Genomic DNA, 17490 nt, shown 5'->3' on the forward strand with positions numbered 1-17490 from the left:
TCATACAATCCGTGTGCATAAGTTTATTTCTATGATGATCATGCAATACAAAAACATTTGTGCGCATGTGTGTTTTATTAATTGCTACAATGTTAACATTCCTAATACAAAACCTGCTACAAACAAATGCCATTATTAAGTGCAGTGCACATCCTAGTATCAAAAAAGTTCATTTTAAATATTAAAAAGTATAATATCTCAAAGCGATTAAAAATATCATTTAAAAAAATATCAGATTGTCAAGGAAACCTAACAATAAAAAACGGAGATGCATGATTTGAAGGCACGTGACATGATGGAACGAAGTACGAGTGTTGTTCTACATTTCAATTTAAATTAAATTAAGCAATATAAACAATTTCTTCAGATTGCGACGTAACGAATCACATTCTGTACAGTGAATAAGATACAAAAAATAAATTATTATTTTTTATCAAATAGTCCAACGCCACAACGATAAATGACTTTACAACGAATGATGAACAAAACAGTAAATGAACAACTAATTTGTACAACGTGACATTGTGCAATGTATGTATATCATTAGTATGCACGCACGCACATACATACGCATACATACATATTTTAATGAATTATATATATGTGAGCCGCATAGGGAAGAATGTCAGAGAGCCTCCCTGAACCTGTTGACAGCACAGAGGACGGCCTCCTCGACGTCATCAAAGACGGGCACCCCATCACGGTTGGCCACGTCTGCTAGGTAGGCACGTGATCGATTGTAATCCAGCACCTCATTGTCCGATAACTAACGTAACAAACATTGAAACAAATTCATTTGAAAATAATCAAAAACTTAAGACTGTGCTTGCCAGCTGTCATTGCAATGGCGCAAATAAACTTGACGTACAAATTTTAATTAGTTGTTCGATTTGATGACAAATATATAACAATGAAAATCTAGACATAAATCAGAAGTAAATTAGAAAGAGAAGCAAAAAAACACGCTGTTATGACAACGAGATTAACTAAAGAAATGGAATAAAAAAATACTAGCCATTGCAATATATTAAATATAATTTAAAAGATGTTGTTCCAAAGATAGGAAAAGTACATAAATTTATCATGGGCCTCTGTGTGGCATGTTCGGACTAAGAAAAAGAGGCTTCAGTTTTCCAGGCTCATTATACGACCTGAGTACATTCCTGGCACCAAAAATTATTCGTTTGACGGGAAAATGATGAAATGATGAGAAAATGCCTAATAAAACACCTCCAATCAGTCTAATGAATCAGGTTAAAAAATGGAGAACAATGAACAATCAATCAATCATCGTTTTGCGTCCAGAGACCCGGTTCCCCGAGGATGGACGTTGTTTTCTTTGCCATCAACTTTTTGCGCCAAATTAGACGATCAGTTGTATCCATTTTATTTAAATTTAGAGCTTTCATGTCTTGCTCGATTGTTTAAGACCAGGACTTCTTTGGACGGCCTTTGGGACGTGTGCCAGGTATTTCAACATCTGCAAGAGAAGTTATGGCACTGTTTCTACTTCGTTTGACATGACCAAACCACCTCAGACGGTGTTGCCGGCATTCGTCCTTTACATCCTCTAAACCAGCACGACGCAGGATTTCGGTAGATTTGATGTGGTACTTCAGACTAATTCGTTGCATCCATCGGAGCATTTTCATGTCGGTTCGTTGAAGTTGTTGTTCCAGTTTGGTTATCATTGGCCATGTTTCTGCACCATATAACAACACCGGACGTATCACAGATTTATAAAGTATTGATCGTAGTGGTAGTGGGATGTCACGCCGCATAAATATAGAGGCAAGGAGATGCCATTTATTCCAGACTGCATGTATGCGTGCTCGAACGGCAGCTTCAGTTCCAGTACAATCCAGAACATCCCCTAGATATTGACTTTTTCTACCTTAATGGCTTCAAAAACAGTGCTATTTCGAATTTGTTGTTGTGGATTGATGCAAGCAGGGCAAATAAAATTGGACACTTTAGATAAAGTACCAATTATTTTTGAATAACGTTTGTGACACCACTGGTTAAACTGCTGACACTCGATTGAAGTGTTTTACAAACAGAACAGGGCCATCGTCCAATAGCTGTGAATTGGATGGGTTCACCAGTGTTCATTGCTTGGGTTTTGCCGATGTTGACTTTGAATCCATGATTGGCGAGTCTGGTGTTCCAATCTTCAAACATCTGTGCTGCATTCCGCTCAGACGTGGCTGTTAAAACGATATCATCAGCATATATTATATTCCAAATGTCATCAGTGCGTATCAGCTTTGTGATTTCTTCCATCACAGTTGAAATAACAGTGGACAGAGAATCAAGCCTTGGTGAACTCCAACGCCGATGTCAAATGCATCTGTGTTTCCAACCGCTGTGCTGACAAGAGTCTTAGTATTCGTATACATTTTCATAACAAGTCGAACAAGATATTCTGGAATGAGTTGTCGACATAGACTCCACTTGATTGCTTCTCGGGGAACTCGATCAAATGCTTTTTCAAGGTCTACAAAAATGTGTGATAGTTGTTGATGCTTTGCGAGGTACTTCTCTTGCAGTTGCCGAAGGATGTGAATTGCACCAATTGTTGATTTCCCCGCTAGGAAACCAAATTGATATTTTCCGATTGTGATGCACGACGTTAATCTTCTCTCAATGATTTTCTCGACAATTTTCAGGGAGTGTTTTAACAGACGTATACACCGATATGATGAACAGTTTAATGGATCAACTTTTCCTTTGTATAGCGGGACTGTCATGCTGTAGTTTCATTCAGTCGGCATTGAGCAATTTCTCCAGATTTCACGGCAATGTTGTAGTAACGTTTGGATACCTGCAGTACCAGATGCTTTGATAATGTCATTTGTGAGTCCAGAAGGCCCTGCTGCCTTTCCATCCTTCATAGCTTTCAGAGCTTCTGTAAGCTCCTCTACAGTGATGTTTGGAATCGGACCTTCAATGGGTGAAGCGTCAAAGTTAACATTGATGGGATTTGTTTCGTTTAACAGACGGTTGAAGTATTCTCTCCGCTGTAGCTTGATCTCATCTTGTTCAAGAACCATCTCATTTTTGTTATTTTTGAAACATGAGGTACCAACTATGTCTTTTTTCGTACGCTTTGCTTGTTTTGCTATACGATACAGAGATTTCATTTGTTCACCTTTGCTTTTAGTGAGCCACTCTCTGCACTGATCTGTCCGAGCCAGTGCGACTTGACGTTTAGCATAATTGTTCTTTTCACGGAAAATTTTATGGTCATCAACAGACTTTGATTTTTGCCATTGCTTGTATACAATTTTCTTTTCAGCTATTGCATTTTGTACACTGTCATTCCACCACCAAATATCACGTTCATGCTGACGTTTTGTACCAGTTTTCCCACAAACTGTAGCTGCAGCGTTTATTCTAACGGTTTTGTATGTACTCCAATCTGTACTGGCTTGCGATTGGTGGTCTAACTGTGTGGCGAAAATCTGTTGAAATTTTTCTCGATGAATATTGCTTTTCAGCTTCCACGTTTTGATTCTCCAAGGCATTTGTTTAGACTTATGTTTTGACAGTTCGACAACAAGGTCTGCCACAAGAAGTTTATTTTGGGCGACACATGCTTCGCCAGGTATAACTTTGACGTTTTTGAATAGCCTTCGGTGTTGTTGCTTGACAGCGAAGAAATCAATTTGCTTATCAGATGGTGCACTTTTGTATGTTGTGAGATGTTCCAACCTCTTTCTAAAATATGTGTTTAGTAAACAAAACCCGTGACTTTCAGCAGACTCAAGGATGCGGTTGCCATCTTCATTCCGTTTTCCATAGCCAGAACCGCCATGCACGTTGTCAAAACCATCTGTTTTCTCTCCAACGTGGCCATTGAGATCACCTCCCATCAGGATTGTTTCAGATTTTGGTATTGTTGAGATGGTGTCAGAGAATGCAACCCAGAAGTCATTTTTCATCTCTTCTGATTCGCCTGTCTGTGGTGCGTATGCAGAAAAAATAATCATTGTTTGCTTTTCTATGCGAAGCTTTATCCACATGAGACGTGAACTAATCCTTTTAATATCCAGTATTTCTTGGGCTAGATGTTCTCTGACAAAAATTCCAACACCATTTTTGGCCGTCTTTTGACCATTCCAGAATAGTTTATATTTTTCTTTGTCTGAGTTGACATGACAGACACCATTCGATTTCCATAGGGTTTCCTGAAAGCAGCAGATGCAATCCTTCTACGCTCGAGCATTTCTGCGATTTCCATGCAACGGCCAGTCAGTGATCCAACAACATCATTGAAAAGAAATAAAATAGAATGTCGGATGACAAAGTCGTCCTGAGAGATACTTTAAACTGACGAGCATAAAACTTTTAGATGGTCAAGCGGGATATAAGTGATTAGTCAAAACTGATGAAAAGTAAGTGATAAAATTAAAACATGTTCAACCGACCTTCTCTCCATCAATGACAGCACCAGTTTTAATGAATTCAATGCATAAGATAACATTACATTTCTTCCCAATAAAATAGCCAGCCTGAATAATTACAAATGAATTTTAAATGTATCAATACCCTCATGACCCTCATGACACAATTAATGATGAAGTTGAATGGACAAGATACCTCAAGCATGCTGGTCATGGCCCTCGTGTCTTGTGTGATGACGTAGAGAAGGACCAGGCAGCTGTCCTTGATAGAGGCCTCCCGAGGTATGCAGTGTGCATTCCAGCAGTGTACTTGAGGGTTGAAATATGATATTCCATTTTTCCTGTTTCGGTTGCAATTCAATTATTAACTACGAAAACGACGACAATCACAGTTAATAATTTTTAACCCAAAATATTTGTACATTTCGATACAAAGCAAAATAATGAAGTAGCAAGCAACTGAAAACAACAAAATGTTCGCTAAATGTTCACAAACCGTTAGATATATTTATTTAAAAAATATAACGAAATGACTGAATGCATAGGAACCGCAGAATGGGGATGGCGATGGATTCCCGCCAAGCAGAAGCCCCACAACTTCCACCAAGAAATATGTCCCTCCTACGTGGCTCAGTGCCATCTGCTCGAAACTTTATTGATGTCCACCCTAACCAATCTATGAAAAAAATTTAATTCAACATATCTAATTCTACATGCAACCATTTTCATTGAAAAATAACTATAAGATCATGACATGTTGTTCCGTAATAACCAAATATATCATTAAATTTATACATCAATATTCATATTAATTCATTCAACATAAGTTTGAGTTCGTGGTATTAGTTAGATGGCTGCAAAAACCTTTAGTTAAGATAGGACTGATTGATTTCAATATGGGATAATTGTTGAAGCAATGAGAGATGTTCTCTTTCAACATAATATTCAAAAGATATTCAAGAGACATTCTAACAACAAGCAGGTACCAACATGACTTACGTAGCAAGATGCTCGGAAAGTTCCACAGGAAGCTCCACAAAATTTGAAAAATGTTCTTTTTCTATGTGAACAAAAAGTTAGTTTTTCAACTTAATTAAATATGAACACAACTGCAGAATAACTCTCTATTTACCGTTTGGAAAGTAATAATTTGGCAACATTTGTTGCCAGTTAGAATGCATTGAGCTGACTGACATTTGGAAGTCATAAATAAATTACCATCATTAAAATTTTACTTAGGAGGAGATTTGTCGCAACATGCCAGGCATGGCTTGAAAAGAACAAAATACTAAAAAATGAACTGCACGTACCTTATACCTGTATTCAGTGAGCAGGCAGCAAAACTGTTCGAACGTAAACGAACCCAAATAGTAGAGATTGGAAGGTAGGTTGTCGCTTGTGACAGTTCGGAAAGCCAGGTTCGTCTGCAAACATCATGATGCATGCCCGTGCAAGGTAAGAATGTGATGGAATGTTGGATTGGTGTTGGAAATAATGAATTTATGGTGGAATGTCAGAATGTGATATGTTCATAAGTGTAGGCTGCACGAAAATTGTTAGCAGCACTACAAACCAAACAAGACTTACATCATCAAAAGACAACCTCCCAGCATTGCAAGAATCTACCGTGTTGAACACTTCCTTTATACTCCTGCGTTTTTGTTCATCAAATCAATTTATAACTACCTAAAATATAATTATATTCAATCAAATAAATTGTTTCTTTCTCAGTGGTACAGATTTCAACTATTAGGTATTCTTCATAAATTAAATGTCTGAAATATCGTTTGCATTAGACAAATCAATACAATGTTATGTTGAATGGAAGAAAACTACGAAATAAATGCTTCACAAGTAAAAAAAATTCAAACTCTTAGGCTTGTAAAAGCATTTACAGATTTGTACTGCAACTGGTTAGTTTATAAAAAATTGTTTATTTAGCAACAGTTGCAAAAAATACTGCTCAGACTAAGTAAATTAACAATAAAATAGAGATTGTAAACACAGTATGTTTAAATGCAATTTAATGTACATAGAATTTATTAATATAAATAGTACAAACAATTTGTTGATGTCACAAAGCGTAAACATCTGAACTTGGAAGACAATTTGAAAGAAGGGAGAAGAATGTTGAAGTTGAACCAAATTTAATAATAAATGGGAACAAAGCAGCAAAGGAAGATACACGTGATGGTGACGATGATTTATAAATGGTTCGCTTACAGAAGTTCGTTGGCAATTCTCAGATGTGGATGTTTGACGGGCTGGGCACCATCTGCCACTGTTAGATCACTAACTTTTATTTGCTGACGTTATGTGGTTGGTGGTTAAAATTAACGGGAATTATAACGATTCAACGGAAGAATTTAAAAAGAACAAAATTTACAAGAAATCAATTAGATAATATGCATTATCCCTGAAGAGTTGGTTATTAATTATTATTAAAAACTTATCTTTGCAATTTATATTTTCAATATTAACAAATGCAAATTTTAGAATAGACAGAAAATGTAATTTATCAAATTAGACTTGGAAAACATCCTCGAACAAAAGTGTTTAAAAAAAATGCCATCATCTTTATACACTTTGTTAAACATTTAGAAATAAATGTGTTATACTGAAACAAAATTATTCAACTATTCGTAAATTATAATGTTAGCAAGTTTGAAATTTTAAACTGGACTTTAAATTTAATTTAAATCTTGATTAACAACTCACTATTCTACATTGCAATCAATAAAATTAATCATCTTTTACTAATGACTAAATTATGGAAGATTGGAAAACCTGTGTGATAACTTTTTTGGTGCAGTTGAGTGCGGTGCAGATGTCGTTGAAGACGGGAATACCCATCCTCTCTGACAGGTCTATTAAATAGGCATGGCTTCTTTCCAGGTCATCCAACTCACTAAAGTCATTCATTCAATCAATCATTCAATCAAATATTCATTCATTCAATCAATCATTCATTCAATCGATCAATCAATCAATTATTAATTCTGTTGTTCGTTCGTTCATTGTTCACCTAACTAGCCATACTAAAAAAATTCTAATAAATTTTTCTAAAATGTTTATAAAAACAGAACAAAAGATTATCAATATGCAATGAAACAGGATGAAACATAATGATAACCAACCTCTGCCTTAGCAACTCGCCATATATATAAACAGGTGGTTGAAATTTTTTCACTACAAGAATCAACTGTCTGTCACAACCTTACATTAAAAGTTTACGATTCATCAAAATAAACAAAAAAAATTCCTAACAAATTAACTTATACAATAAACATGCAAAAATAAATGAGTAAAAATACATAAACGAAATTTTTACGCTGACATTCAAAAGTGAACCTGCAATATAGGCAACTTCGACCATGGAGGCAGATGATCGTGTCTTGTTGTCAATCACAAAAAATAGTAACTGAGCTGTCTGGGAGACATGAATACTATCATTTCCTCACATTTCAATTTATTAACATCATCACATCACATATGTTTCACAGATAAAATTCAGTTACAGCCAAGTGGCATGTTATGTCATAATATTATTGAAACAGCATCTGTCCTGCTTCATTTCCAATGATCCAACAAATCGACATGTTTTATGAGCTGATTTTGTTTACTTGATATTTCTTCCACAATTAAATTCATTAGATTTACTGTTGTTCACGCAAAGAATCATTTCAAATAGAATTTATTACATTCATGAACTACACAACACTATTAACAATACTCATCTAGAAAGAAGGAAGGCACGGGTTTTAACTTTAAGCATACCAACGTTGGCAAAGATCCAATCCCAAACATTCTCCCATCAAGCATATTTATGAGCTAATAAAGCCAACAAATTATTTTGTTTCATATTTTTTCTCCCAAGATGAAAAAAATGCTTAATTGTCTTGAAATATATATCAACTATTACTAAAACTATAGGATCATTCCATCATAAAAATCAACCCACTAATCCAATACCAGATTTTCGCAATATCTTATCAATCAAATCAAATATCATATTAATTGTTACCCCCAGAAACATTCCAATAAAAACAGTAGTTTTAAGAAAGAAACATAAGGGAAATTATTGTATTTATTAATTATTTCAATATACTAACTTGTTTAGCTTGGTCTTCTAACTCCATAAGATTTGGTTTCCAGTTGCAAACTTGCTAAAATATTTAATTCGTTCAACATAGTTAGTTATATATCAGCATGATACATTAAAACGCTAATATGATATCAATATATAATATGCTAAATCAATCAATCTTCGTTTTGCGTCCATAGTCCCCAAGGTAGGATGTTGTTTTCTTTGCCATCAACTTTTTGCGCCAAATTAGACGATCAGTTGTATCCATTTCATTTAAATTTAGAGCTTTCATTTCTTGTTCGATTGTTTGCGACCAGGACTTCTTTGGACGGCCTTTGGGACTTGTGCCAGGTACTTCAACATCTGCAAGAGAAGTTATGGCACTGTTTCTACTTCGTTTGACATGACCAAACCACCGCAGACGGTGTTGCCGGCATTCGTCCTTTATTTATATCATCTAAACCAACACGACGCAGGATTTCGGTGGATTTGATGCGGTCCTTTAGACTAATTCGTTGCATCCATCGAAGCATTTTCATGTCGTTTCGTTGAAATTGTTGTTCCAGTTTGGTTGTCATTGGCCATGTTTCTGCACCATATAACAACACCGGACGTATCACAGATTTATAAAGTATTGATCGTAGTGGTAGTGGGAGGTCACGCCGCATCAACATAGAGGTAAGGAGATGCCATTTATTACAGGCTGCACGTATGCGTGCTCGAACGGCAGCTTCAGCTGTTCCAGTACAATCCAAAACATCCCCTAGATATTGAAACGATGTGACTTTCTCTACCTTAATGGCTTCAAAAACATTGCTATTTCGAATTTGTTGTTGTGGATTGATGCAAGTAGGACAAACAAAATTTGACACTTTAAATAAAGTACCAAATATTTTTGAACAACGTTTGTGACACCACTGGTTACACTGCTGACACTTGATTGAATTGTTACCTACACCAGCTTTACAAACTGAACAGAGCTATCGTCCAGCTGTGGATTGGATGGGTTCACCAGTGTTCATTACTTTGGTTTTGCTGATGTTGACTTTGAATCCATAATCGGAGAGTCTGGTGTTCCAATCTTCAAACATCTGTGCTACATTCTGCTCAGACGTGGCTGTTAAAACGATATCATCAGCATATTTTAGATTCCAAATGTCATCAGTGCGTATCAGCTTTGTGATTTCTTCCATCACAGTTGAAATAACAGTGGACTGAGAATCAAGCCTTGGTGAACTCCAACGCCGATGTCAAATGCATCTGTGTTTCCAACCGCTGTGCTGACAAGAGTCTTAGTATTCGTATACATTTTCATAACAAGTCGAACAAGATATTCTGGAATGAGTTGTCGACATAGACTCCACTTGATTGCTTCTCGGGGAACTCGATCAAATGCTTTTTCAAGGTCTACAAAAATGTGTGATAGTTGTTGATGCTTTGCGAGGTACTTCTCTTGCAGTTGCTAGGAAACCAAATTGATAATTTCCGATTGTGATGCACGACGTTAATCTTCTTTCAATGATTTTCTCGACAATTTTCAGGGAGTGTTCTAACAGACGTATACACCGATATGATGAACAGTTTAATGGATCACCTTTTCCTTTGTATAGCGGGACTGTCATGCTATAGTTCCATTCAGTCGGCATTAAGCAATTTCTCCAGATTTCACGGCAAAGTTGTAGTAACGTTTGGATACCTTCAGTACCAGATGCTTTGATAATGTCATTTGTGAGTCCAGAAGGCCCTGCTGCCTTTCCATCCTTCATAGCTATCAGAGCTTCTGTAAGTTCCTCTACAGTGATGCCTGGAATCGGACCTTCGATGGGTAGAGCGTCAAAGTTAACATTGATGGGATTTGTTTCGTTTAACAGATGGTTTAAGTATTCTCTCCACTGTAGCTTGATCTCATCTTGTTTTTGTCATTTTTAATACATGAGGCACCAACTATGTCTTTTTTCGTACGCTTTGCTTGTTTTGCTATACGATACAGAAATTTCATTTGTTCACCTTTGCTTTTAGTGAGCCACTCTCTGCACTGATCTGTCCGAGCCAGTGCAACTTGACGTCTTGCATAGTTGTTCTTCTCACGAAAATTTTATGGTCATCAACAGACTTTGATTTTTGCCATTGCTTGTATGCAACTTTCTTTTCAGCTATTGCATTTTGTACACTGTCATTCCACCGCCAAGTGTCTCGTTCATGCTGACTATCTCTTGTACCAGTTTTCCCACAAACTGTAGTTGCAGCGTTTATCAAAACGGTTTTGTATGTACTCCAATCTGTACTGGCTTGCGATTGGTAGTCTAACTGTGTGGCGACAATCTGTTGAAATTTTTCTCGATAAATATTGCTTTTCAGCTTCCACGTTTCGATTCTCCGAGGCATTTGTTTAGACTTATGTTTTGATAGTTCGACAACCAGGTCTGCCACAAGGAGTCTATGTTGGGCGACACATGATTCGCCAGGTATAACTTTGACGTTTTTGAATAGCCTTCGGTGTTGTTGCTTGACAGCGAAGAAATCAATTTGCGTGGCTGATATAATATTCTAAATGTTAATATGATATTAGGCAACATGTTTTGGCAGCCTTCATTCCCCAACATCAACATCACAAAATTTTGTTTTGTTTATTGATAAATTTCTGGAGTGAAAATTTTACCAAAATATAAAAAATTATATCCACTCATTCTTTTTCCCTCTCTATCTCCTCTCTTTCTCTCTCTCTCTCTCTCTCTCTCTCTCTCTCTCTCTCTCTCTGGAGAGAAAAGCAAACGAGGACTGGGTAAAGAAATGTAAAACTATTATAACTGGCGGTTTAAGGAAAAGTTTCAGAGCCAGGTTCACCTGAGAAGAAGTGTTGTCAATGCGCTTGAAACCAAAACCGGTCCAGAATAGAGAAAAATAGAAAAAACATTTAATTGTGCTCGATCACGCGACAAAGCCAATCCGGGCTTTCGCCAACAAACCCTGCAAAGAACACCGGGCAGTTCTGCTTTCCAGGGTTGAGTGTCTATAAACGTGCATGATGATGATGATATATAGTATTAACGTATATATGGTATTAGCCCGTAGTATTCAGTTTCTAGGATTAATTCTATCTGAAAATTTATTCTGGGCGGACAACATTGATTTAGTTGATCATAAAATATCTCGCCTTGTTGGCGTCATTACAAATTAAGAAGTCTATTCAATAAAAACATTTTATTAAAACTGCAGCACGCACGTACTGTAATCGTAATGTCATTTAGGAAAAACGTTCCATTGTCCACTTAAATAAAATTGATTAACTCAAATACGATTTACAAAACTACTGTTGTTTTTAAAAACTGGACACGTAGACATCCCCTATGTTAGACCTTTTGTAAAACTGAAAATTCTTAATACAAGCATCATAGCTACGGCTCCAAAAATTTAGTTTCACATTTTGATATGTTATATCACTGATCTTACAGTATTCAATTTGTTTAAATTCTTTCGTAAACATTTTTCTATCAAAATTTAATGTTTCACTTGCTGATTACTGAAATTCCGTTTATATGTTTTGACTTACATATCCCAAAACCATGGCCACAGAAAGAGATGCTCCAAGCAAGCCACCTCGAAGCACACCGCTGGACCAAATTATAACTTAAGAGAGCAATTCAATAGCAATTTGTAATATTTAAAAACCGATATTATAAAAGCAGACGGAGTCAAAAGAAGACAAGAATTGGTAGCACCGAGGCAGACCGCCAAAACCATCAACCGACGCTCCACCCACCGCATACACGCGAAATCGTGATTGTTGTTGATGCTTCTCATGGAGAATTAAAAATTGAGATAAAAGCAGATCGATGAAATTTATGGTTAACAACATACGAACTGGATTATAATAAGTGATGCCATGTTTCTTGAGGAAAGGAATTGCAATGTCGGTTCGCCACGTGGTTGGGTTGCAGGAACCTCCAAGAAAAACTGTTGCAGGATGTAAACATTAAAAATCATTCATTAGCATTAAAAAATTAATTTGCGAAAATCTTTTACAAACGATTAGTACGCAATTACACTTGAGCATAACTATATTCTAAAAATCACATGAATGTATAAATAAATCTGAGTTAATTTCAGATATTTCTGGACTTTACAATCGTTAAAATAAATTTTTTAATGTAATTCTTAAGATCAACAACAAACGGATGCGCAAATTAGTGAAACTCTGACGATGACGCAATAACAAATTATTTCTATTTATTGTGAGTTAATGCATTTGAAGAATAAACAATTTTAGTGATTTTAAAATCTTCCAATTTTAAATTAAATTTACTATGCAAAAAATGTTGGCCCGTTTGAAACAATAAATATATATTACAGATTTAATGAAGTATAAAAATGAAAAATCCAAGAACTGCAGAAGCGAGAACATCAAGCCAAATAATGAAGAACAAGGGCATGTATGGAAATTTATGGAAAATGGAAAATAGTATAAAATTGATTACAAATAAATAAAAAATAACCTTATCGTATCTATCTAAAAGCATTTCGCACATGTTCACATGAATGTACATACACATCAACAGCTGTTTCATTGGTTTCGTATAAAACTCAACATTCAATTGTATTATACATTAGGTAAGTCGTATTCCAGCACAATATGCAAACATGCTAACTTGAATACATTTGAAAAATAAACATGTTAAGAAAGTTATTTGGAAGTTTGAAGTGGATGCAATAAAAAAAATGTTAAATAATTAATTAACGATGGAATGCATAGTCAAAAGCCAAACATTAAGGAAGGGGTTATTTAAATAAAGTGTTAGCACCTGAATAAAAATTCACATTCACGCAATGAAGCAGAAAGAATGATAGGGAGGTGAACTTTCAATAACCTTGAAATCCGGCTGCATGACCTGCAATAAAACAACAACCCGGTAATATAACCATACAACAACAACAACCACGTAATATAACCATACAACAACAACCACGTAATATAACCATACAACAACAACCACGTAATATAACCATACAACAACTACAATCACGTAATATAACCATACAACAACAATCACGTAATATAACCATAAAACAAACAACACAATACAACCACGCTACAATTAAGTAACATAACCATAATGACCAAAATAATATATAACCTAGGTGATAAAACAACATAAATCTCAATAGAATATAACCATACAACAACCACATTAACCAAAGAATAAAAACTTGCTAGCAAAACTCCCTTAAACAAATAAACATCAGAAAAAACCTCTGAGCCAAAAAATCTCCAAGCAAAAAACCCTGGACCAAAACCCCTAAACAAAACACTGCAGACAAAATACATCAAAGCTAGATAACCCGGACAAAAACCTAAACTGATACTTATATTTTTTTGGCCTTGAAGTTCATTGGAGAATGTTTGATAATTTTTTTTTATGGGATTTTTGTCCGAGTTGAAAACAATAAACTTTACAGCTAAAAATCCTCAAATAGCTCTAGCCCAGAAAAACTCCAATTTGAGAGATTTAATGTGGAGGTGTTAGTTTTGCCGCACCATGCAACAACCCCACAAAAACGTTCACATAATACAACCATACAATCACATAATTATTATAAAATGTGAAACAGAAATCATAATTAGGACTCTGGATCTGTGTACCATTGTTTTAATGAAAGCTAATTCAATTCTTATTTCGCATCTTCTTAAATTAGAAAAACGTTCAACATTCAACTTCCCTCTGACGTCTCTTCTCATGCCCACAGATATCCAATTATCTCCAGCACGTTCACATCTTAGCAAACCAACTCAGTCACTTTTTCATAATTTTGTTCTTTACAATCTTCTCGCGTTCTTAAATATTAGTGAGAGAAGGTAATTTTAAATTGCAGAACAAATCTCAGGCCACTCACAACAACATTTGACGATGTATTGACTGATATTTTTTTCACAAACAAAGTTAAACGTGTCTCCTTGAATGTTATCCAAGAATGAAAATAAATAATAATGGAAAAAGAAAAAAATGAAAATAAGAAAAACAAATACCACTAAATCTTCTTTGCAGTCGCCTGTGGTTCAGTGCTTCAACAGCCTTTTCTTTTAAATGAGAACGAGGTAACGTTTGTGTGTTACTGAATGAAAAATATAAATGGGTAACTGTAATAAGCATTTGGTGATAATGTTTTCTCGCCTTGCAATTACACAATCATCTTGTTCATCATATCAGATAATTACATTAACTCATGAAATAATTGAACAATTATAAAAGAAAGATAAACTCGTTCTAGAGTTATTACATGATATTGACTGTTAACTATAACTATTTATCATAATGAACATTTAGAAAAATAATCTTAGCCTATTATCACTAAATATATCTAAATATCAGGGTATCAAAATCGGATGAAACTATCAGACTCCGACCGCTCAAAAAATTTAGACTCCGAGTAAAATTTTCCGACACCAACTTCGATTTCCGCCCGATTCCTATTCCCAGAAAAAATGTTCAACTTTTGCATCATAATTTTACCTTATTATCAATGTTAAATAAAAAATGCTTAAAAAAACTCACTCAATGTAATTGTTTTTTATAATAAAAATTTATGTTTTAAAAAATACTGAACCTTTCATAAAACATTCTTTAAAGCCATTGCCACTTTTGACCGACAGAATAAAAGTTGCTTATATTTGTATAAGATCAGTTTTCACACGACATGAATTTGGTATAACAAAATTTAATTAAAATGGCAAATAGCATGGCTCAAATATTAAAATATTAAAGCCAAAAGATAATGATCAAAACGGAAACTAAACAAGTTAGTCAAAATGCCATGCTAACAGAATAAAAATCATCTAGTATTTAAAATTCCTCAAGAATTAAACTTACTCTGTGGAATATTGTTGCTGAAGCTCATTGACGAAGAAAGCGAATTCACCAAATGTCAGATGATCAACTGTGTTCTTCCCACTCACCTCACACGCACAATGAACGTATTCGTAAACTTTAATGAATATTTTTCATCAAGCATCCATTTATTCATTCACTAATCTATCAATTCATCTTTCAATCATTAAGCATTCATTCATTTATTCAATCAATTATTCATTAAATTGTGTTCTGACATACAATCAATAAAATATTTTCAAACCATCCATCAATTTATCAACCAATGAAGAATATATTGAAGAAAAGCAATAAAATAAATTTCAAATCAATAATATTAAAAGACCTTCATTCTGATTTAATATAACCAATTCTAACATATAAAAAGGTGGTATGCCAGACAAATCAAATCTGCTTAAAAAATTGGGAGAAGTGTCATCAAATAATTCACAGAGTTAAAAGGAGTCAGTTCATACAAATAAAATCTCATGTTGGAAAACATGTAAATGCATATAGGAAAATAAAATATTCATGCTCTTTCAAAAAGAAGCCAAAAAATAATACTTATGATGACGGAAATAACAATGGCCCTCAGTATCCGGCAGAAGAGGGTGCGAAGAATCTCCGAAGACCCAGTCCATGGGGTTGTGGTGCAAGGCCCTGTGGATGGTCTGGCTACTGGCACCCCACTCTATAGTGTGGCGGTGCAAGGCACTATAGATGGAAGGACTACTTGTAGACCAAGGGGTTGGAGGTTTGGTACCTGGAATGTAGACACGTTGACAGGAAGAAGTTTGGAAGTGGTGGAGGAGCTGCAGAGGAGAATGGTTGACGTGGCTGCATTACAGGAGATCAGATGGAAGGGTGAGGGTACAAGGTTTGTGGGGGCTAAAGGTGGAAGATATAAGTTGTGGTGGAAGGGGGATGATGGTATGGGAGGAGTTGGTGTGATGGTAAGAGAAGAGTTGGTGGAGAAGGTGTTGGAAGTGAGGCGGAGAAGCAATTTTGTAATTGTGGTGGTGATGGTGTTTGGAAAAGTAATAGTGAGGGTGATATCAGGATATGCTCCGCAACAAAGTAGGAAGGAAGAGGAGAAGGATAGGTTTTATGATGATGTTTCTGACGAGATTGGGCAAGCGGGGTTGAATGAGTTTGTGGTGTTGTTGGGTGATTTGAATGGTCATGTGGGGGCGGATGCAGACGGATATGAAGGTGTACATGGGGGATGGGGATATGGTATACGGAATGAGGAAGGGCGTAGAGTGTTGGAGTTGGCGGATGCACATAGCATGGTGGTGGGGAATACTTGGTTCACAAGGGAACCAGCGCGATTGATTACTTATAGGTCAGGGGAACATAGATCGATGATAGACTATATATTGGTAAGGGCCAAACATAGGAAGTATGTGAAGAATGTGAAGGCGTTACCTGGTATTTTGCAGCATAGTATGGTTGTGATGGATGTGACATCAAAAGAAATGGGGAGGAGGAAGAAGGATAAGTTTGTGGCAAAGAGAAAGACATGGAAGTTGCAGGATGCAGAGGTGAAGAAGGCATTTGAAGTGAAGGTGGCTGAAAATTGGGAGAGTGGTAAGGATGGAGATGTTTGGGAGAGATACAGGGACTGTGTGTTGGCTACGGCAGATAAAGTATGTGGATGGACGAAAGGAAAGTGTAGGCATGGTGAGACGTGGTGGTGGGATGAAGATATAAGAAGGGTTTTGGAAGTCAAGAAGGAGAGGTTTAGGGTATGGAGAAGGGACATGACGGAGGAAGCGGAGTCTGAGTATAGGAAGGCTATGAAGGTTGCAAAACAGGCAGTGGCAACTGCAATGACGAAAGCATCAGATAGGTTAATGAAGGAAATGGAATTTGATGTGAATTCGAGGAAAATGTTCAAAGTAGCAAAGCAGTCAATGAGGGATAGGAAAGATGTTATAGGGAATGGATGTGTTTGGGATGGATCTGGCAAGTTGTGCATAGATGAGGAGGAAAAAGCTCAGGTGTGGAAAGCTCATATGGAAAGGTTGATGAATGAAGAGAATGAGTGGGATGGAGATGTGGAATCCGCGGTCACACACGGACCTATAGAGAAGGTGACGATGGAGGAAGTAGAGAAAGCAGTTAGAGAAATGAA

The 17490-nt window shown here is 36.0% G+C and overlaps 1 protein-coding gene across 1 annotated transcript in view; it reads right to left on the minus strand.

The window, feature by feature from the left end:
* Positions 1-5: 5 nt before the first annotated feature.
* Positions 6-17490, minus strand: part of HELRODRAFT_185164 (hypothetical protein) — a 20538-nt gene continuing 3053 nt past the window's right edge. The window contains exons 3-18 of the mRNA XM_009030854.1: positions 15357-15471; positions 14516-14601; positions 13359-13379; positions 12356-12447; positions 8519-8572; positions 7758-7836; positions 7544-7622; positions 7194-7314; positions 6630-6712; positions 5994-6057; positions 5717-5830; positions 5406-5466; positions 4956-5082; positions 4603-4747; positions 4431-4514; positions 6-766 (exon numbers count right to left, since the gene is read on the minus strand). Coding sequence (XP_009029102.1) covers positions 626-766; positions 4431-4514; positions 4603-4747; positions 4956-5082; positions 5406-5466; positions 5717-5830; positions 5994-6057; positions 6630-6712; positions 7194-7314; positions 7544-7622; positions 7758-7836; positions 8519-8572; positions 12356-12447; positions 13359-13379; positions 14516-14601; positions 15357-15471 — 1466 coding nt within the window. The 3' untranslated portion in view covers positions 6-625. The remainder of the gene's footprint in view (positions 767-4430; positions 4515-4602; positions 4748-4955; positions 5083-5405; positions 5467-5716; positions 5831-5993; positions 6058-6629; positions 6713-7193; positions 7315-7543; positions 7623-7757; positions 7837-8518; positions 8573-12355; positions 12448-13358; positions 13380-14515; positions 14602-15356; positions 15472-17490) is intronic.

The sequence above is a fragment of the Helobdella robusta genome (genome assembly GCF_000326865.2).
Source record: "Helobdella robusta unplaced genomic scaffold HELROscaffold_7, whole genome shotgun sequence".
NCBI lineage: Eukaryota > Metazoa > Annelida > Clitellata > Rhynchobdellida > Glossiphoniidae > Helobdella > Helobdella robusta.